This window comes from Acanthochromis polyacanthus, chromosome 6 (assembly GCF_021347895.1).
Source record: "Acanthochromis polyacanthus isolate Apoly-LR-REF ecotype Palm Island chromosome 6, KAUST_Apoly_ChrSc, whole genome shotgun sequence".
NCBI lineage: Eukaryota > Metazoa > Chordata > Actinopteri > Pomacentridae > Acanthochromis > Acanthochromis polyacanthus.
This window is the reverse complement of record NC_067118.1, coordinates 26,873,817-26,896,797: the sequence shown is the minus strand read 5'-3', so window position 1 is coordinate 26,896,797 and position 22,981 is coordinate 26,873,817. Positions and strand designations below refer to the sequence as shown.

The window sequence follows — 22,981 nt, the reverse complement described above, 5'->3', positions numbered from 1 at the left end:
TTCCCCTCCCAGTGAATTTTGGCTTTATTTAGATTAGATTTAGATCTTTCACAAATGTTAAAAAAGAACCATAATACTGACGCTGGTTTAGAAAGATTTGAGGTGAAATCTAAATAAGCGGCAGCAGATTGAAGCAGAAGCAACAGAGCTCATCTGTCCTCTGGCAAAAGACTCACTGTGAGTCATACCAAGTGCACACATCACTGTAGAGACACTCAATTATGATTCAAATCTCCATAACGGGGCAATAAAGCCATTTGTCATGTGACCATCTGCAGTGCATCTCCTCTGATTCTGCCTGAATGTAGTTAGCCCCTGTGAAAGTGCAAAGAGTGGAACGTGTGGATTTATTAGTGTCAGGCTCAAACTGTAATCACCACAGAATCAGTGCTGTGCCGATAGATTCATTTCATTTTCTGTGAATTTTGTGGGCCCCTGAGAATCTCTGGGAGCCCTGAAACAAAAACATGCCCCGCAGCAGTCTTTGTTTTACTTTTGTCCCCCTCAGATTTAAAACAATGTGTGACGGGAGAGAGCAACACCAGTTTAGTCCCAGCACCGTAATTATCGCCTGCTTTCGTCTCCCAGGGATGTTCACGGACAAGGGCCTCATAACAGGTGACAGAATGCCTGCCAGCCGCCCCCAGTTCCCCGCCCCCACCCCAGAATGGTGACTATTATAAACCAAAAACGTATGCTCTCAATATATATGCAAATGACGCTTGGTCCCAAGGTGAAGTTCGCAGAGCAGCAACGCCGCTTGCCTCTGTTTTGCTCATTTGCAAAAATGTTGAGAGTAACAAAGACCACAGGAAATTGAAAAATTGTTACTAAGTATTAGAAAAAGCAATCATTTTCCCCAGGCAGTCTAATCCTGTGGAAATTGATCTCACCTCTCTCCCTGACACGCACTAGCAGGAAAAACACATAAGAGGGAAAATGCCTGTCTCAGTGTTGCCTGGTGGAAAATTTGTTTGGTTGTAGACTTCTTTTATTTATTTATTTTTCATAAAACTGCACCGTACTGTGGTGTCAGGAACCGGTATCTTTGTTTGTCCCCTTGGCTGCAAACAGGTGTAGTGAATCTTCAAAAAGAAAATAAGTAGCTGGTGTGTAATTGTTTTTCAGACTTGCTGCTGCTGCTGCTTTACAGAAACACAGCAATCTTTGTGCTGCGCTGCTCCATCCGTGCTGCATGCATGCAAATCTGTCCATTTGTTGTCTAATTTTAAACGGGCTGATACCATCTCACTAATGCATTTGCTCTTCCTTTGCGTGGAAGTACAAATTGGAAACGACAGTCTATTACCCACTGCTCTGACCTTCGTGATGGAACATAATGTGAAAAGACCTACAATGCCTTTATTTGAAGGAGGGAGGGCCACGACACAGTGGTGATTAATTAACCCAATTAATTTAGACTAAGATTATCTGAACAATTATTTCTCGATAAATCAGAGCAAGGTGTGGTGACGACTATTGTAGTTAGTTAAGGTTTAATTACAGCATTAGAAAATGAAAGTGCTCTACTAGGAACACTCTTGAATGCTTTGTTGAATGTCTTCAGCTATGAATGAAATTACTACAGCGTTTGGGAGACTTTAGAACCTCAGAGAAGAAGTCCTCTTCCACAGCAAATGCAAAGGTGAAGGAAAGGTACATAGATATTTTAGAAAATAGTGTTCTTGCACAGAGGAGATGAGAAGATCTAATAAAACGGGCATGTCTGATATGGTAAATACAAATCTACTTCCAGCAGCTGTCTAACTTAGCTCAGCATAAAAATAGACCTGGCTCTATTCAAAGGTAACAAAATCTGTCTACCAACACCTCCAGAACTCCATCATGTTGCTGCTTTATATTGTTAATTTAGAGGGTTTATGTACCAGACTGATTCTTGTGACTTCACTGCAGAAAGTGACGAAGTAATTGTCTGACACATAGCACCCCAAAGAGCTGTGAACTGGCGTTTTCCCACTGGAGTTTTTAAAAAGATTTAAAAAACAATATAAAGCAGGTTAAGAAGTGAGTCTTAGGGATGCTTGGAGATGAATTTAGTATCTTTGTGCAGAGCCAGCTAAGCCGTTTCCCCTTGTTTCCAGTCTAAGCGAAGTCGGAAGTTATTTGTGAAACGTAAATAATTACTCGTAAAACTCATTTTAAAAGCTATTCCACTCCTAATTATTCATACTTTCGTTGCTCAGCCAATGTTAGCCTTGAAACAAATCCAAAGTCTTTTGAATTTTTCTGTTTGTATTAACTTTTTACAGTGCAATACTTCAAAATGTACATAAAACACACGAAGAAAACACAACGACTGCATTCAGAAATCTATAAGTATTGTTCTCAGTGAAGCTCTGGGGGTCAAAATTTGAGCAAAACCAGCTCATTACCTGATGTAAGTGTTATGTTAGCAAGGTAAATTAGAACACACATGTGAGACAACGCTCTTCTCTTTGGATCAGTCAGTTCACTGAACAACACCGAACATCAACCCTACAACAGCAAGACAGCAAGAAAGCCGTCCTACAGTATGAGTGGGTATTACTGGGATTAATTAACTGTAATTATTAAACTGCTAGTTCATGCAAAAAGCAATCCCACTAATATTTACTGTGCAGACATGAGAGGGGTTTCAGTTCCCAGCAAGACATTGGTACTGAAATTTGCACTTCCATCAAAACCAAATGCCTAACACTGTAACACTCATTTTGACCAGCCTTTCCTTTCACTGGTGCACAAAAGAAAGAGAAGCTGAAACATTTGTTCTCGGTGGCTGACATGGTGGCGCTCCTCACTGAGCATGATAGCGGTGGCTGGTAGAAATTTCATATGGTTTATTGCTCCCACTTTCACTGGGATTATTTATTGAACTGCCAGCGTGGCCCCTGCTCTCCACATCCACCCAATGCCTCTGTGCCCCTCAGTATGAGAGAGGAATTTATGCCACATGAACAGCATACTGAGCTCGAATTTAAGTGTTATTAAGAAGCATCACTCATGCATAGGATACTATTTACAGTAATACATTCACACATGCTGCGACTTCCTATGACGGCTCTTGAAGGAAAAATGATGATAGATTGTGTGCAGGGTGTGAGGCTATTAGAGAGAGCAAGGAGGAGACAGAGAAGGAACTAGGTTTCAAGTATTCCACAGGCTAAATGAAGAACAAACACGCACCATACAACACAGTGAAGGAGAAAAGATTATCATCTGGAGATGAAAGGCAGAGAGAGAGGGAGAGAGATTCATTCACTGCCACACAGCTGTCTTATTTGCAAGGTGTTGAGAAACCACTTTTTTTTTTCTCCAAGAGGATGAAAAGATTCTTCTGAAGCCAAAAGGGTCTGCTATCATTTTTGGGCAGCTTGAGCGGCAGAGATGTTATTAGCATAAATTATCTCCCCCACCAAAGAGATAGGAACATGCTAGCTCCTTTCTGCTTTTCACACTTAATTGCCCTATTTACTGAACAGTTGCCCATGGACAACAAATGCACCCATGCTCCGAGATGCATACAGGACAACAGGCAGACACAAGCCAAATAGGGCATGAGTGATACACTGAACTATCTGCCAAACAGCATTAGATACAGTACGACTGGGGAGGCAGTTAAGGTCCATTCAGACTTCATGTTAGACTAGAAATCCACAGCGTGATGTTAAGTACAGTACTGGTTTCATGACCTTCTTCACTGAGCCACATCTCATCTGTGTCTGTGTAAAAATGTGCCAAATGCATGCCCCATGGCTCTTAATAATAATAATAATGAAATAAACAAGATGTATTATCTAATGACAAATACTTGTTGCATCTGAAATGGATTCTATTTTAGACTTTTTAATCATCATTAGCTCCTCTCTAAAGAGTATAACAGTCTCCAACTGCAGCAGCTTAAAACAAGCTTCTCTGAAGTGACCTAGTAAGCAAGAGTGAGGTGAATTATAGATGCCTGCGCTTAATGGACTCTTAGCTTCTCTTCACCTAGCCCAATGAACTCAGAGTGTCTTTACATAAGCTGGTGTGAGGCATTTACATTTCAGGTTTTATGTGGGGGAAAATCTTATTTTCTGTTCAGTCAGTGAGGTGTCTGAATTAGCTGAAAGCTGGATGGTTAAACAGACTTCACGTGCCGGTAAATAGAGATAATGAACTGCCCCGTAGATGGGGTAATTCAGTGGAATAGTGAGAAGGAACAAATCAACTGGACTGACTTCATTCATTTGTCCAGTCAGGTCGTCTTCACAACCCTGCAGCGCCATACAGGACGTTAATGAGGTTGATTGTATCACAGCCTCCTCTCCATCTGACCACAGCAAAACCCTGCTCCTGCACAGCGGAGTAAAAAGCCATTCCTCCAGCCTGAGAGGGGCAGTCACTATGGTAACGTCCTAAGGCAGTGATCACATGTCACTGGGAGTCTGGGGGCCATAAGATGTCCGGAGCTCTGGCATTAGGAGGAGGAACCAATCGGCCCAAAGCTGCCTACTGCTGGATACAAGTAACCTGTTTTATTCACAGCATGTTTCCTTTAGTTTGTCACAGCTCACCTCTAACCTCTAACCTGTAGCTGACTTGTTGCACCCATTCTATAATTCAACAGTAAAATTCATAGGTGATGTGCAATAATTAATTAGCAGATTATATTAATGCCATGCAGGGAACAGTCTGTGTGCAGCATAATTAATGTGATGCTACTGTAAATATGCGGCTCGATGTCTTCTCCAGGTACAGGTGGTTTCCTTGGTGTGGGGAAAATGGGAAAAAAACACTTTTTCTCCAGTATCAGAGTAGGATAAACTGTATGTTACGATATGGAAGACACATGTACATTTTACATAAAACCATCAGTTTGATGTTTCTGCAGTGCTCTGCTCCTTTGCTTTGCACCTGAAAACATGTCAAACTAAACCGTAAAATAGTAAGAAGAAATAAAACCGTGAACATATCAAATTTTAGGGTTTTCCCTGCTTTAGAGTGGGCCTTTTGGTGTGTCAACATGCACGACAGTGAGGTTGATCAGTTACAGACAATGTAAGTGTTACATAATTTGACAGAAATCTGCAAATTTCTGTACTATCTGAAAAACATAGCGAGACGTATTTCTACAACGCTGCGTCATCACTGGAGAATGGTCTGACTGCACCTCATTATCATTCTGCAAAACAGAAAATAACACTCTGCCTTGTCGCTATCTCTTTAAACCATTCACAGTCTTCTTTGGCGGTGCTAAATCCAGGATGCAGCAACAGTATCAATGCAAAATAGTGATGGGGCAATTGTCTGGTGGAACATTTCCATGCAGGAGGTGAGCACTATCAATAACTAAATCACTAAAGGAACCAAGCAGGCCTGTCTTATTGCATAATCCAGATCCGAAACGCTCTATTTTCTGCGTGCAGTGTACTAACTCGGAGGTTGTTTTTTCCAGTAGTGAAAGAGATGATGAAAATGATGAAATACAGATAGTGGAAGGTCCAGAAGAAAGCTGAGTTAAATGCCTGCTGGAAAGAACAGGCTTATACCAGAAGTCTACTACTAAGTGACTAAGAAAAAGCCTACATAGAGCTGAAACAACAAGTTTTTAAACAGAAAGATTATCTACAATTATAGTTTTGATAATTCATTTATCATTTAATTCCCTTTTCAAGCAAAAATGCCAAATATGTTCTAACTTTCTGAGTGTGTCTCTTTGCCATATATGCAATATAATATGAAAATATTTGGATTTTGAACTTGTTGTCTTGGTCTCTTTAAAGTCATGATGGGTATTTTTTCTTTTTTTTTGACATTTCATATTTTAAAAGTATGACAGAGCAATAGCATCATTTCCATTGCAGATGGAAATTAGCAAACAGCTATAATCTGGTGCAAAGCATCTTTTCTTTTTAAGATTAATGTGTTTGTACATTGTCCCTGTTAACTAAACTAATAAACTAAACTAAACTAATATTAACTGATCATAAAAATAATCAGTAGCATGAAATGAATTCCGCACAGTCCAATACCAAAATATTTCCTTAGAGCTGCTTGAACTTCTGAGGTTGAGAGTGCCATGTTTCTACTTTAAAGAGGTAAAAGCGGCTGCGCTCCGCTTCACTGTACCAAAAGCAGAATAATGAGAGCTTCTGCCAGAGGTGAGCTGTAGTTCAAGAAGAGACAGACTGCAGGTTTGAGAAGCTGCTGGAAGAAGGTCAGTACAAGTCAAAGAAGGTTCATTGTTCATTTAACCTCTCTGCTCTGTGGAATAAAATCTGGAGAATAACTCAGTAGCTACACAGATTTGCTCCTCATAAACAAATCATGATCTTTATAACAACCCAAAAGCAGACAGAATGAAAGAACACAGGTGCAATTAGATAATTAAAGGGTTGGAACTGATGTAAAAATATATCTGTGAGGTGACTCATGCAGGAGAGTGTTTATCAAAAATGATATTAAACCACAAAAACACAAAACTTCCCTACAGACAATGATTCTTCCCCTGACCTTTCTTGTCCTTGCCACTGCACTATAAGCTTGGCTTGGTGACAGCAACGACAACTTCTCCTGTAATGTACAATCACATATGTGTGATAAATCCCGGCCGCACTGATTTAACACCGTCCCCTCTCGACCCTGCAGCTCCGTGTCCGAGCTGCAGGGTCACTGTTCGTGGCAAGAATGATTTAGAGCGACCTGGGTGAGAGGGCACGCCTAAACGCCTGAGTAAATCTGCAGCACCTTTAACCACATTCAAGCACAGTTTTAAGAGGAAAATGCAAAAAATATGTAATCTATCAGCAGATGAGCTGTCACATAAGGTTTAAAAACTATTTTATTTTTCCAGGATAATCTACAAGTGGTCTTGTAAACTTATTTTTAAAAAGAGATTACTTTAAATATCTAAGATATAATAAATGACCTAACAGCACTATTGTATACAATAGAGAGGAATGGTGCTTAAATGTATTAAACAATGCTGATTAATCAAGTTAATTGCGAATACATTAACCACACATAATTTGATAATTTTCTTATTGCAATTATTACAAAAACATGCTCTCTAATTATTGCCAAAAAATCATCTGATGATCTGCTTATTTTGTCTGTTTTATTGGACCGTAAGTTAAATATTTTGTGATTTTCAACTGTTGGACACATCAAACAATCTGAAGATATCACCTTGGTTTCCGAGGAAACCGTAATTTCATTTTAATGGCATTTTAGAGAGAAAACTATCATTAAGATATTTGACAAACTGCAAGCAGAAAAAAGAAAATGACTATGCCTTTCTGATTATACTATTATACACAACATCAAAATACAGAAACGTAGCAGCCACTGCACACTTCTTGCTTCATTTTCTTAACAGAGATAGTTAATTGCATTGTGTTATTAATACAATACAATATTAATTAATCAAACAAGTGCAGTGACACAAGCGTTTCCTGTTGATAGCGAATCAAACAGGTGCATCATTTCTGTTTCACTTTCACAGTTGCTTTTAGAAACTACCCAGAGATTTTATTTCTCCATAAATATTCCAGCCTAATGAAAATTAAGGTGTATAATGTGGCATAAAAATCTGAATAAATCCACAGAAACACAAACCAACCCAGAGATATGCAGCCAATTTAGTGAGCATGGATCTAATTCTAGATTTCACCCTAATCAAAAAAGATGTAATTAATTAATCAGATAATTCACTGCCACGCATGGCAGGACACACATCTGTGCAGCGGTAATGGGGAGGGAGAGAGACAAGCTGAGCCGTGCAGCACTAGTGCTTCCCTGTAGCCGGCTCGTCAATAGTGCTGGAATCCAGTGCAGCTTTAAAAAAGGGTCCAGCACTCCCAGACGCTCTGATAGCCTCTCCTGTACTGTATGTGTGCTCTCAGCGTGAGAGTACAGTGCAGTGTGTCGAAGGGACGGAAAGATCTGAGGCTGTTTGAGGTAACAGAGATGACATGAGGGAGGCAGTGCCTGTACAAGACAAACATAAACTGTGCCACTTCATCTGAAAACAATGGGGGACAGGACACTGAGTGTGCTCTCATCCACATCTCCATTGTCTGCCCTCCTCTTTTACTCCTCCTCCGAGCATGGAGCATAAGCGGGGTGAAAGAGGGAGGGGAGGGGAGGGGAGGAGGAGGGGGAGCAGCAGTGGGGGCAGTGGGGGTCTGGCTGTGTTCTTTCTCCTCTGTCTCTGTGCGAATGCACAGACGGTTCAGTAGTAATTTGATGTGTGTCCCGGGGGACATTTGATGGATTAAAGCTAAGCAGCTCCATTTCGCAGCACCACCTGATCTTCCACTGCCTGTGCCCCATATAAAGGCTGGCGTGATTGCTGATCTCAGCTAGTCTGACAGTCTCTCTCTCTCCCTCCTCTCTCTGTCTGTCTCCATCTCTTCTCTTCCTCACTGGTCCCTTAAGCCTGCTGCATCACAGGAGCTATCCAGTGCTGAACAGGATCGCTTTTATTTTTTATTTTTTTATTTTTCTGGGGGAAGCTGGGGGAGCCAGAGAGTATCACACAGCATTGCCGTCAGCCCTGTTCTCCACTGGTTTCCATTTTCTTTCTTATCCTATGTTTTTGGCCGTTGTCTTCATACTAACCACAAGGATTACCGTCAAGCCAGCTCTGCTTGTGTGCTTCCTCAGAGGGTCTTTCGTTTTCTCTCATGTGTTTTTCTCAGCGCTGTGTTTTTATCCATTGAAACATGCCCCGCTCATTTTTGGTGAAGAAGATCAAGCTTGATGATTTCTCTTCGTCCAATGTGGCCACCTCGAATCATCATCACCACTTGGACGACTCGTTCACTTTTGCACGCTCCATCACAGACTCGGTGACCAGCCTTGGGGTTCGTCTCAGTGAGAATGGTGAGTTAACATGCCTCCAGTCTGAGCCGCTCTAGTTAAAGATGTGCTAGCACTCCTGTCTGTAAACAGCTCCGGTGCTGATTTCAGCATGCCTGACATTTCCACACTTAGCACAGATGGCATCCTCTTCTGGTTTTTTTTGTCGGCTGAGATTTTCCTTTGAGTCAGCCAATAACATGCTCGTAGTATGTAAATTAATGTGAGATGTTACATGGAGCCAGCTGATTTTTGCACCAATATCCTAAATAATCCTCTCCAGAGGCACCCCACCCCCATCTCTGTGCTCCCAGACTTTTGTTTTTTGACTCCGGCGAAGGACGGACACAATTCAGGTCACAGCCACGGATTAGTTTATGTAAATAGGGAACAAAACGTGTGTCTAATCAGGAGAAGCTCCAGATACGCATTTGTATGACTGCAACAGCCCTGTGGTGTCTGAACACACACAGGCTGACGATATCTGGTCATCATGTGGACTAAAAAATTCATGAATATGAGAGATGAGTATCGGATGATACATTTGTCCTTAGCTGTTATTGTCCTTGAGTTCCCATCACGGTCCGATCCTCCCTTGCCCCCCTCTTCCCGTCCAAATGGAGCATGCAAAGGCTCCCCACCCCCATCACTCCACTACATCTTTCTCTTCCTTCCGGGCATTTGAAAACTAGCAGGGGTTAGAGTTTCAGCCATGCAGGCCTATCGCCGCCACAAGAGACATCAACACACTGTACAGTAGAGCCAGGAGGGAGGTGGGGAGCTGGGGATAGTGAGGGGAAGGAGAAAAAGGAGACAAAAATGCTTGGGGCAGCAATGAGGCTGATCACGTGACAGAGGTTGTACAGTAAACATGAAGAAAGACACACAGCTGCACTGTGGTCAACACGCTGACCGGCCTCGCTAAGCTCCAGCCAGAGCTGAGAGGCGACCTTCACTTTCACGGTCCGCTTTAAGCCCGTCGCTTCCATTTTGTGGCCACGGTTAGAGGGCCATATGTGAGTCTTTGTTGTGATTTCTTAGCGTGTTTTCACATCGAGAGGCTTCACAGTCCACAGCTGAATGTTGTGGTGATACCCACCTGTTATTCAACTGGGTTAGTAACAAGGTGAAATGTAGAGGATCTGGATTAGGATTTAGTAAATTATTTGTGGCAAAGTGACTAAACAGTTTTGCAAAACTAAATATAAATAGCTGGTGTAAGACTAAGTAATTATAATAATTTTTAAAAATCTGTAGATTTACTAAGCATATCTTGCTGCTTGTAGTGAAAGTCGTTTACTTTTCCTGCCGTGGGATGTGTATTATTATTTAAGATTGAATTTTTGTCACTCTATTGTTCTTAAATCTATTGTTCAGCACCAAGAAAAATAAGCATTATATTAAAAAGAAAAAAGGAACAATAAGATCCTGCACTGATGTTAACAAAAGGCATTTAATTTGAGCAAATGAATAGTCTTTTTCACGCAGATTAAAAGGTAAAATAAAAGAATTCTCAGCGTGGCTGAAACACCTTACATCAGCATTTCTACCGTGCCAGGAGACTTTCGTTCCCCCATTGTGGAGACATTTGACTTGAGTGTCTGTCGAACAACAAAGAGGGGTGGCTGAGAGGGTCCATTAATTACATGCTTGCTTTGCATTACAGAAATGAGTCTATGAGCTGTAAAGGCTGATACAGCGCAAGTCCTAAATGATGAGCTCTGTGTCTGACCTTGGCTAATTGAAACATAGTAAACAACACTGTAGGTTTTGTTGATCAAAAAAATGTTTGGAGAAAAAAAATAAGCTGTGTTGTATCATGGTATGCAGTGCAAAGGCCCTTCAGCTGTATGCATGACAGTTTATACTGTGGCCTTAAAACAGGTGGGCTTAACTGCTTAAAATTGTTGAAGCAGCATTTATTTTATTTGTAACATACATTTTTCTAATTTTAGAGGATAAATAACATTTGGTCTTTTTTCAGTTGTATTTTTGAAAGATGCTGTTCTTCTCTCTCTCTCTCGGACAAACACCGTCTGTGTAGTTTGAAACAGTGAAGCCATGCAGTGCAGCATAACAATGTGTGCACAGGCCGGGTGTTTCCCTGTCCCCGGGTGTCATGGTCATGTCTTTGACAAAGTGGGTGTGTGAACTGAAACCCTTGGGAATGGAGACGCTGTAGTCAGAGAGCACTTCAACTGATTTCTTAATGGCTTGTTTCTTGAAGGCACTTCAGCTCGCTCGCTTCTGCAGACAGGTGACCCTCTTCACAAACAATGTGCATGATGCCATTTCTCACATTATCAGTCCTCAAGCACACTGTGCTCAATAAACTATTATTGTGTGTCGCTGATACTTGAACTGTTCCTCGCATTATTTCTATCCTCTCCGGCACTCGACGGTTCTAACAGCTGCACTATTTTACAGATGATAGCCTATTGATCAGTTCAAAACTTTGAATTTCATTAAAAAGCAGTCAATACCTAATTTCCACTGCTTGCTGCACACAGTGCTTAGGAATGGCCTTTTCTGCAGTTATGCACTATTTGTCTCAGGAAAGGAATTTCACCACATTTTATGTTTGCACTCATATGTTTAACCTATAGAATATCAACCCTGGAGGGAGAATGCATTTGCTATGTATTCAACTCAAGACATTCACAGCATAAGAATATATCAAGATCTGTTTAGATGCATTCAGCTGCCAGCAAGCCTTTTAGCTCCTCTGGCACTGAGCTGCTTCAGAGGGAAAGGAAAGACATGAATGATGCCAACAAAAATATATCTCTCTGAAATCATGCTCTGTACAGTTGGGGACATTTAAATCACTCATGGTGCTTCGTTGCATCATGTTTAAACTTGCTTGAAGAAGTAGCATAAAATCCAACAGGATATAAGTAGCTATGTAATCTGGTCCAAAACCAAAAATTGTATTTGTTTGCAGCAAAGAAGAAGACATAAGTTTTTTGTTCAAGTTTATAGCTGAAAGATGATTCATTGTGTCTAATTTGTAATGCAAGCACTCACAGAGAAAGGAGGTCTAATCAATGGACCTGCCGGTACTTTATTTAAGATAGGCTTTAACATGCATCTTCATAAACAGGAGAGCTCTTTGATGAGCTATTATCAAGCACTCATCCTCATTGTAAAACTGCAACCTTCCTAAAGGCAGCTGAGCTTTTCATGTTTCCCTGCATCACTGAACTATTGTGTGTACAATCTGTGAGATCTGGAAGAAATGCAATTAGCTCTGTGCTGCCACTCACTCGTTCACCATTTTACAAAAGGCAATCATCCAAAATTATAATCATGTAATCACCAGCATGTCACTGTGTCCTTATCCATCACAACCCCTGGCCAACTGTGTTTGCGTGTGTCTCTTACCCAGGATACATCCAGGATTACATCACGCCATCTGTATACCAGGGGGAGAAGAAGATGGAGCACAAGCTGGCTTCGCCAGTGTCAGATCCCCTGTACACCCAGGTGAGCAGCGGAGGGGAGTACTGTGACCCCGACCTGAAGCACCCCGACAGCCCCCAATCTGGCATGACAGCCAGCGGCTTCTACACTGGTGAATCGGAGGCCCTGGCCGAGGGTTACACCATGGATGCCTTCTTCATCTCTGATGGGCGCTCGAGGCGGAAGGGAGATGGGGAGAGTCGTGGAGGAGGCTCCAGAAGCAGCAGTGCCAACGCTGGGGCTCAGGAGAGGGGAGCCGGCACGCCTCGCCACACCTGCAACGAGTGCGGCAAGACGTACGCCACCTCCTCCAACCTCAGCAGGCACAAGCAGACGCACCGCAGCCTGGACAGCAAGATGGCCCGCAAGTGTCCCACCTGTAACAAAGTGTACGTGTCCATGCCGGCGCTGGCCATGCACATCCTCACCCACGACCTCAAGCACAAGTGCGACGTGTGCAGCAAGGCCTTCAGCCGGCCGTGGCTGCTTCAAGGTCACATGCGTTCACACACGGGGGAGAAGCCCTTTGCCTGCGCCCACTGTGGCAAAGCCTTTGCTGACCGTTCAAACCTCCGCGCCCACATGCAAACACACTCTGCCTTCAAGCACTACAGATGCAAGCGCTGCAATAAGACCTTCGCTCTCAAGTCCTACCTGAACAAGCACTATGAGTCAGCTTGCTTCAAGGGCTCTGCAGACGAAGACGACTCTGGATCAGAAAACTAACCACGAGGAAGAAGTAAAATTCTGAACCCCTGTTGTAGGTTCACAACCAATAACCCTGTTCACTCTGCCCTCCATGCCTTTTTTCTTCCCTTTTTTAGAAAGCAATATTTTCACTGAGATTACGTGAAGAAACTCTAATGATTATGGCAAAGACAATTTCAAAAGATGCTGGATTTTTTCCCTGCACAGTAGCTAATCGTCCACAGAAACATACAATCAAGCAACCTTCCCCCAAATAGAGACTGTAGATGATGATAGTTGTACACAATACAGCAACATGTCCTCGTGTGGGAACATGTAAACACACACATACAAACACACAGACATGCGTGCACATACACACACAAACACACACGTACGCATGTGCGCACATACACAAACACACACAATTAAATATGAGGCCTGGCATGTGAATTTTTATCAATGACTATAATGATATTGATATCAATAGTAATAATATTTAGATTCCTGATATTTTATAGGAAATAGTAATGAGAAAAAGAAAAAAAACATAAAAAAGGACTAACAGTGTTCTTTTGTTTTTTAGAGACAAAATGACCTCTTGTATTTTTATGCTGCTTTTTATTTGCTAAGAATTGAATTCTTTTGCAACTGCCAACATGAACTTTTTATGAAAATGTGAACTATGACAGTATTTGCAAAAAAGGGAGATCATTTTAAACGGTAAAAAGACAAACCCCTTTTTCCACACCAATGTTTCAATTCAACGGATGTTATTTTTCTATTTGATTTTTCTAAATTTATTTTTTTGTGCTTATTATCCCTTGTTGATCAAAAGCATCTTTGTAACTGTGGGTACTCAAAACACGCTCATTTGAATAAGCTATATAAGATCATAGGTCATCCAATTCAATTCTGCAAGAGCAGAGATTTTAAAATGTTGGCCTGTTGAACAGGTTATCACACGCTCCGTCTGATCAAATTCATAGTCTCACCCTGATGTACAGACTTGGACAAAAACACTGAGAGCCAGACCAAATGATCTATCGTTATAAGTGCCATGTGCGGGTGACTTGTCTATAGCAATGAAAACTCTCGTTGTTCTTCCTCCACCATGGTGGCTTGCATAAACTCTGCTGCCTTTATGGTGAATCGTCCAGTCTTAAATAGCAATCTTCACCCAGTGTTTGAGGTGCTCCCCCTCCGCCAGTGTTACCTCAGAGTGAAGGTATGGACTCACACACCCTCAGTTACAAAGTGACAGGCAAATTATTCTGTTCGTCTGTTTTTATATGCCGCTAAAAGCTCTGCCCACGGTTTTCGATGCATACCATCTATTTATCATGTAAATACTTTATTTATCTACCTATTTATCTATTTATTTAATTATTTATTTACCTTATTTTTGTGTATTTATTGGAGACTCGCTTATTTATCATGTATTTATTTGTTTATAATTTAAAAAATGAACATCCATTGACCTTGTAAGATGCTGCTGATCTTCAAAGAAAATGTTTATATGCATGAAAACTGTAGAGAGTCCATGGGACTTAGTTTTTTAAAGAGGAACAATGTACATTACCAGTGTTAGAAGACTTCCAATGAATGAATGCAGAATTATTTTTGTTTTCGCGGCAATAACTTTACTGACACAGCAACTGACACATGTAACAATCACACACATCGACTTAGGGCAATAAGAAAAAAACAATGAAATGAAAACACTAAAATACTCTTTATCTTGCTGTTTCCAAAAAGTCTGTTGCCTCCCAATGACTGGAGATTTTTGGCCCTTTTTGTCTTTAAATCTCAGGCAATAAGTAAATCTCAGAAATAACCGACGTTGATGTGGATGTAGATGTCACCCAGAAAATGAAAAACCGTAAAAATCACAGGGTGGGAAAAATGCAGGTGTGATCAAGTTACACCACGGCTGCAAATGTGGAAAAGCAATAACGATGGTGATAAAGTAAATAAAATCAAGACTGAATCCTTTATACAACAAGTTCAAAATGCTACAAAAGTTAATTTACCTGGAAAAGGCTGCTATTCCTCAATATTATTATCTTTTGTTTTAAAAAGCCACCAGGTATGAAAAAACTCTTCCGGCAGCTGAAGCGCAGGTTTGATTTTGAGGTTATGTATTACACGGCAGGATTAGAATAATTAGCATTTAGGTCGCTGGCATAATAAATTGTCTAATAGAGTTAAATTCACTACTGATCCCAAACAACTCTGAGGTGTCAAAGGCAAGAATCCCTCTGAGATAACAGAAGGACGGCTGCATGGATGTCTTAACCAGCACTGATGGAAATGATCTTGACGTCGACTGCCGCCTTGGTAGAGAAAGTTTTTGAGATTGTTGTATTAGAACGACGCGCTGTAACGCACTTCCAACTCCCACATCATTTCTCCCGCATCCCTCCCTTCCCCACCAGCCGTCCTCATCCTGTCCCAACTGCCTCTAAACAGACGCAGCGAGGATGAGATGTGCTGAAGTGGGATTGGCGGAGGGTGGCGGAGTGTGGGAGGATAACAGGTGTTTGCAGACAGACTGCAGATAGGGAGCGTAATTGAGTCGGTGAGCGACCTCCAAGGGGAAGGTCAAGCACCAGCAGGCAAATGCACTGTCAGCTATTTGCATATTCCAAATGGATGACACGATCGCTGTAATGCTGAGTCCGCCCTAAAAAACAAAAAAATCCCCCACAAAACTGAGGAGAAAAGACAGCAACGAGGAGCTTCTGCTCTGTTTGTCCGTCGTCTCCTCCCTGTTCCACCATCATCCTGTCAATGGTCGCCTAAGTGCTACAGCTGAATCACTGCATGAGAGCATCCAAACCACCTGTCTCCTGATTAACTTGCAGAACACACAGTTTGGCACGTTGCTCTATTATCGAACTAATGCAGAAATCATTACTTCCAACAGATTCTTTTATACGTTTTTATATTTTACTGTGGGAGTCGTAAATAATGCATCTCCAAAAACCTGGGGACTGTGTTTTAATAAGGCAGATAAAAGCACTGAGATTGTTAGAAACATCAATTGGAAATGCACTATACCTGTAGGCTTGTATCTAAAACTGGCAGTATTACAGCTCGTCCTCAGAGAAAATACTAATTGCAAAGAAGGAGGCACAATTTGATTCCAAACTACTGAATTTAGATGTAGGGAAACATTGTTCCTCTTTGATAATTTTGTAAATATATTTGTAAATATATCACAGCAATAATATGACAATGCATGTAGACATTTAATTGCTCTTTTTCTATTCATGTTGTCTTTTTTTTTAATTTAAAAAAAAAGACAAATACAGGTACCAATTGCAGTCTGGGTGGCCACGTGAATCAGGGAGTGTCTTGATTAAAAAGCTATCTGTTGTAAGTTACAAACAAAAACTTCAAACTCTGTGTATTCTCAAAGATTTGATCATGTTCTGTATGATTTTTCTGTTCTTGTTTTCTTTTATTTATGTGCCCGGCTTGGCTGCGCAATGAAAAAGTGCCAAAAAGTATGATTTCCATGACAAAAGCCTTCAACATATGGTTGGCTGCTTGAAACCTTCCATATGGTCCTCAAAGAAAAAAAAAACTGATTAAGATTTTCCACTTTCTTTCTCATTCTCTCTCTTTCTCTCTCTTTATCTTTCTCTCTCTCTGTTCCAGCTGAGTATGAAGAAAAGCCATGATTGCTGAGGGTGTTTTGATTTATCTTGTTCTGCTACAATTAATAATGATGACAACAATAGCAATGATAACGTTAATAAAAACAATAGCACAAGGAACCTGCAAGTCCATTCTTATTTTTTTGCATTTTTTAAGAAATGAGGAAGGTTTTTATTATCATTATTATTTTTTACACATAGAAAACATACACACACACGTCAACGTTCCATTTTACACGTTTTCTGTGCAGTATGTATCTGAACACACTCAGAAAACGGTGAGTCTGGTATCTGTTTGGTGTAGCCTTTAGTCAACATTAACACAGTGAGTAATTGACGGTAATGTGCCATCAGCTGTAGCATCCTCTGTCAATGTTTGAGGGGTTTTATGAGCTTTACTGTCAATTTACGAACTTTTAATTTCACTGCTCTGAGGCACAGGAATGCCAGCATCCGTCTTCTTTCACAGCCGATGAGAGCAGGAATGGTCAGAGGACCTGACAACACCAATGCAGCTTTGAATAAGAGTTCCTGAGATGTCGGCGTTATCAAAAGCAGAGGCATCTGTTCCACCACTATTAAGCCCTTCCTGGTCATTAAATTTTAATGGAACATTGATTTTATGCTGGAACTACTCTTTCTGAGTGACTCAAAAGCCAGAGAAAAATATGGAACAAAATAAAAATGAATCATGACAGCGGACAGGGATTATTATTCTGGGGCTTTTCTTGATTGGTTTCCAGGGAATATACAACACTTGAATTCAATCGCTTGTGTCCTTCAGTGTCCTCCAGCAGCACAGCAGCAGCATAATGAGACAGCAGGCAGAGCAGACAGAGCAGAGCAGGGACTCAGAAACAAGACACTTTGCTGCACACTCCTCTCCTCAGTAAGGGGAAGCAGTGATTGCCCTTGCTGTTGCTTCTACGCGAGTAACGCTACGAAAGTTAAGCACAATATAAATTGTCGTATCGGCTTTCACGTGTTGAGTGGGATGACAAGTTTACTGCCAAGTGTTGATTCAAGTGCACACAGCAAGAGCTCGCGGTGCTGCAGATCAGGACGCTGCAGACCACACATCAACATTCATGTGCAGCACTCGCTCAAACTTTACCCCGGCAGATGTTGTCCCTTATCAGATTTTATGATGAAAGTAAATAACTGATTTCATTACATGGCAATGGACTGTAAAATGGGGACCCGTGGAATCCAATTACATCACCCGTGGGTGTGCTGTGTGTGTAACAACAGCCGCTGTGAGCGATCACCACCGGGAGGCAGGTAGGGCGACCGTGGCCCTGCATACATATCCCTGCAACACTCCAGCGCCCGGCACACAGCCAGCGCCTCCCACCGCCACTCACAGCACATCAGGTAAATTATTGAAAACAACCTGCAAAATTGAGCGAGCTACACTCACACTTCAAAGACACTGACCTGAAAATATCGTCATTTTCTGAGAGACTGTCTGAGAGGAAACATTACCGTGTTCTGATGGGGTGAGGGGTTACCACCAGGTTAGTGCACAAAGCTACAGCAGCAGATACAGCTCATGAATACTGGCAAAAAGAAGCTGTGCATTGTAATAAAATGGCAATTATGGAGAAACAGTGTTTTAAACTTATTTCAGTTAACTAGTCAAGCAGCAACAATTTTGACAGGTACTATTAAATTAATCATGATCTGTTTTGATAAATTGGTTTCAGTGATTTTCTGGCAAAAAAAAACTGTCAAAACTGTGATTCTAGCAGCTTAATTCTTAATATTTTCTCGTTTCTTTACCCTCTCTAAGGCTAAAAAAACTGAATATCTTTGGGTTGTGGAAAAAACAACACATTTGAGAACATTATCTTGCTTCTTCTTTTTTCTTTTTTTTTTACAATTTTCTGAGATTTTTCCGAACAATCAGTTAATTGGGGTGAAGCTTTGCAATTTGTACTCAGAACAGTCAAATGATCTTCATAGCTAGAACCAAAAACCTTACATTGTTATATGACAATATAAACAATCTGTCATTTTCAGGAAGCTGACACCACAAGTCAATCAATAGAAAATGAATCAGAAACAATTCTAATAACCAAGCAATCATTGTGTGTCTTATTTCAGTTTCTAAAATTTTACGTTTGTTCTTTTTCAGTCTTTTATGTCATAGTAAACTGTTTATTGGGGGGATGTCTTTGGACAGAGGGATTTGAAAATGTCACCATTTGGTTGTAAGTTTTCTGTAATTTTTGTCAGGGATAAAGCTATTTGTTATGTGTAGCCCAGCAGTATTTATTCAAATTCAGATTTTCTACTCTGCACAATTAAGAAAGTCTTTTTTTGTTCCAATTATTTCTAAGGTGACAGACACAAAGCAGAGCTCAATCAGCCGAAGAATCTACTAGTCTGTCAACAAAGAACTAATTTGCAAGCATTTATAAAATCAATTCACCATTTCAGGTGTTTAATCGTAACTATTCACTGGTTGGAGCTTCAAAAATCTGAGTTTTAGCAGTTTTATATGATTTAAACCTGAATATCTGGGGTTTTTGGAATTCTGGACATATGAAAAATCTTTTCTTGGGCTCTAATGTTTGCAGTTGATGTAATTTAAAAAAAGATTTTGTTAAAAATAAATCTTTGTTAGCAGCCTTTAAAAATACAAAATTATACACCAATTTAAAAATCACACCTGCTTTTTTTTTTTCTTTTTCAGCCACAGCTGGCATCTCTCAGTTTTATAGAGCTGTTCCAGCAAACAACAAGTTCTTTTTGAAACAAAACTACCATTACTTCATTGAACCTCCTTCAACTAGTGCCGGCCCTCGCTACGACCCTTCCCATACATCTGGCGCCATCTGTTGGCTGATCCCCAACTGTCAGCAAGAACAATTCAACTACAAACACAAAGGCTTTGTACGTTGATGACAGTGCCTTCAGTTCAGCAGGATAATTCAGCTAAAGAACAAATTCCAAATCCATCACCATCCAAACAGCCTCCTCAGCATAACCGGTCTGCAGGCATACTGACCAAATACAAGAGGTTATTTAAACCTTTCAGTTCAACCAGTCAGGACCAACCAACTGTAACTGCCCCTTTAAGAGCTAACAGTTTGTCTTTTCACATTCTGCATCACAGGAGAGATGCTCATTAAAAGCGCCTCCATTCCTCACTGTTTCATCAAGTGAGACTGCCAAGCTCTTTAACTCAGTGTTCTTGATGTTTGTGCTGTTTGTGTAAAACCCATCTGTTTCCTCGTCTCTCTGTTGGCAGAGGGTCCACCTCATCCGTATGCTTCTCTTTTTGAAGTCATGTCAAAATCGCATTTTTATGCATCCAAGATATCCCACTTGTCATCAGCACTCAGGCAAAAGTCAAGGAGGGCACTCCTTAAATAGCTCCTTTTTCCCTTCATATACCATGCATGCAGAAACAAGGATAGCAAAGGAATCACAGCTATGAAGTTCGAGAGTTTAGAATCGAGCTGCAATGACTACCCAATCAACAGATTAGCGGATCAACAGATCATTAATTATCAACTATTTTGATGATAAAATGACAACTGATTAAACTATTTTTGAACAAAAAATAAAAATATTTTTCAATTCCTCTTTCTCAAACGTGAGGACTGTATGTTTTTCTTTGTCATGCATAATAGTAAACTGGATATCTTTGGACCTGTTGATTGGAAATGACAGCAGGCATTTTCACCATTATCTTAAATTTAAGAGCTAAAACAATCTGCTGATTAATTACTAAAGAAAATAAGGAATTCTTTTATATAATTTCAGTAATCCCTTTGTGGCCCTTTATGTTGATATTTAAGCTGAGGAATGCATTATCCTACCTCTGCTTTTGTTGCGAGGTTAACAAACTGAACCAAGTGTGCATGGAAAGAAAGATCTCAGCTGAATCCACATTTAAATGACCCTACTCCAACACACCACTTGCTCTCTCTTTGGATGAGCAAATTTATTTCAAGGCAAGGAAGATCATTAAACGGGAATCTCATTTGGGCAGCTGTACCAGAAGGAGATAGTGCAGAAAATAATTTCATAGATTTAGGCAGCGAGCGCCACCAGTGAATAATCAACATCACTGAGCAAATCAGTCACACGTTCGGCCACAAACGCAGCAACATCCACTGCTGCTAAACCGCGTTATGATTTCACACACATTCATCTATCACAGAGCTATAGTTTGAAGACTGAAAACCGGCGTCAGAATAATTATCACTTTAAAAGCATGTCAACGCGTTAAAAAAAAAGAAAAAAAGGAGAAGGCACAAATAAATATAGCTCACTTCCCTGTCGGAAAGCTGGCAGGTAATTTTCTCCAGCTGCTCTAAGTGTGACAATCCCACGGGGACTGAAATCTAATATTAACAGCAAATCATTATGTGGGAACTGTTCTTCCATGACCTGCCGCTGTACCTGTGTGACTAACTCAATCTAAGTAATTGAGATATGTTAGCAACTCGAATACAGTCCTGCTGTGACAGCAGAGGGTCACACAGAGTGTAGTGGGACTCCGAACACACCGCAGCAGTGCAGATGATTTACATGTCTATATGCTTTGACTGACAGCGTCTCTTCTCTTCACGAGATGCTGGTTTCTTTTGGTGCGTGATGAAGAGGCTTTTGATTGACAGCAAAGCAGCAACTTGACTATGGCATAAAGTAGTGAATGCCCAGGGGGGACATGTCACTGTACTTATTTACTGTATTGTAGTTATTCACACAGAAACACCAAGTCACACAGCCAGTGTCAGCATATTATGATCTGTGTCAGCATGTTAAAGACTAACTGGAGGGTTTTGGGGGTTTTTTTGCATTCTGTTGTCAGGTAAATCACTCTTTAAGACAACAACTTAGAAAATGGCTTTCAAATGTAAGCTGCTTGCCTTCACGATGAGGCAAAAAAATGTTCACTGCACCAGCTAAATTACAGGATGTATTTTGTTCAGCTTTATTCTGTGAGGGTATACAATGTATTGATAGCACTGCTAGTGATTACATACTATATATAGACCTCCTTCATGTTGTAACTGATCCCCGTGTGACCAATTAATCAACATAAAAAGCGCTGCCATTGTAGTTCAAAGAATTTGTAATAATTCAATATAATGGCCTGCCTCTCCTGTCCAAGAAATCATTTTTAATTGTCTCATTAGGATATGCTGTAGCTGTGGGTTGGAAAAAACAACAATAGCCCTGTTTCCACTCCACTGCCGCAGATCTTTGAAGCTTTCCACTTACCTGTGCAAAGCTGTGAGCCCAGACGTCCCTTTCGTAACCACAGCAACCTGGCTGATTCTTTGAAATCCCTGCAAAAATAGAATATCACGAAGTGGCGCACTTTGAAAGAGGAAGCCTATATCATGCGACAGTCTACAACACAAAACAATGATCTCATTAAAAACTACTGTCACCAAAGGATCCTGGTCTTGTAGAGGCTCTTTTTAACGGCATGACTAATTGCTGGAGTGAATTTTAATGAGAAACAGTTTGGCCATGAAATGTGTTTGGTGTGAGTTTAGTACTACTTGGAAATGCCACAAAATACACAACAGGCCTGTTTACATGCTAAGAAGCAGAACAGTTAACCCTAATGTCCTGTCTGACAGTTCAAAAAAGACACTTAACAATGTTTTCTCAGTTTCATAGCTTTTCCCAGTCTAATTAGAATTGCTTGTTTTCAGTGACCTCTTTCAAATGTGTACTACAGAAAATACTACATTACTTTTATTTGGAATCTCAGAAAACCCAGAGGGTAAAATGCACATTTCCATAGTTTATATCCGTGGCTGGTATTGGCATTACTTGTACACTTTCCCTGTAAATCCAAAACAGGCCTATGCAGAAATAGGGGGGAGATGGCTATGCAGAAGGCACTATGGGAAAAAGAAAGCCAGCTGAGTGTGACTCTCTGTGCAATGTACTGATATTTACTTGGATGGTGTCATATACCTAAACATTGCTGCAGACCACAAACAGCGTTTCATGGGTTTGAGGAACACGACAACGAATGCAACGTGTTGATTTTGCCTTTAAAATCCCCAGATCACAATGAGAATAAATATCTGTCGGATGTTACTGAAAAACTATTTATATATTTACTCCAAACTGATCGGCACTTCATGATAGTGCAGGATATCCTTAAAGGTCTTGTGGAGTCAGTCTATGCCTCAGTTTGTCCGAGCTGTTCTAACAGCACTAGAGAACCTACATAATAATAAGCAGGTGGTGTTCGTGTTGCAGCTGCACATTAGTGTACACACAGTGAACATTTAGTCATGCATAGCCCATAGAGCATATAACACATACAATATATGCATGTCAGA

General features: G+C 40.8%; 1 protein-coding gene across 1 annotated transcript; it reads left to right on the top strand.

The window, feature by feature from the left end:
* The first annotated feature begins 8,179 nt into the window (after nucleotides 1-8,179).
* Nucleotides 8,180-16,775, top strand: scrt2 (scratch family zinc finger 2). Its single transcript, XM_022188140.2, has 2 exons — nucleotides 8,180-8,865; nucleotides 12,230-16,775. The coding sequence occupies exons 1-2, from the start codon at nucleotides 8,706-8,708 to the stop codon at nucleotides 13,027-13,029; spliced, it is 960 nt and encodes a 319-aa protein (XP_022043832.1). The 5' UTR covers nucleotides 8,180-8,705; the 3' UTR covers nucleotides 13,030-16,775.
* The last annotated feature ends 6,206 nt before the right edge of the window (nucleotides 16,776-22,981 follow it).

Excerpts from the sequence above, each read along its gene's own strand:
- scrt2 (XM_022188140.2), top strand. The coding sequence starts at position 8,706 with ATGCCCCGCTCATTTTTGGTGAAGAAGATCAAGCTTGATGATTTCTCT. Across the intron at positions 8,866-12,229 it reads GGTTCGTCTCAGTGAGAATG|GATACATCCAGGATTACATC; the intron begins GTGAGTTAACAT and ends TCTCTTACCCAG.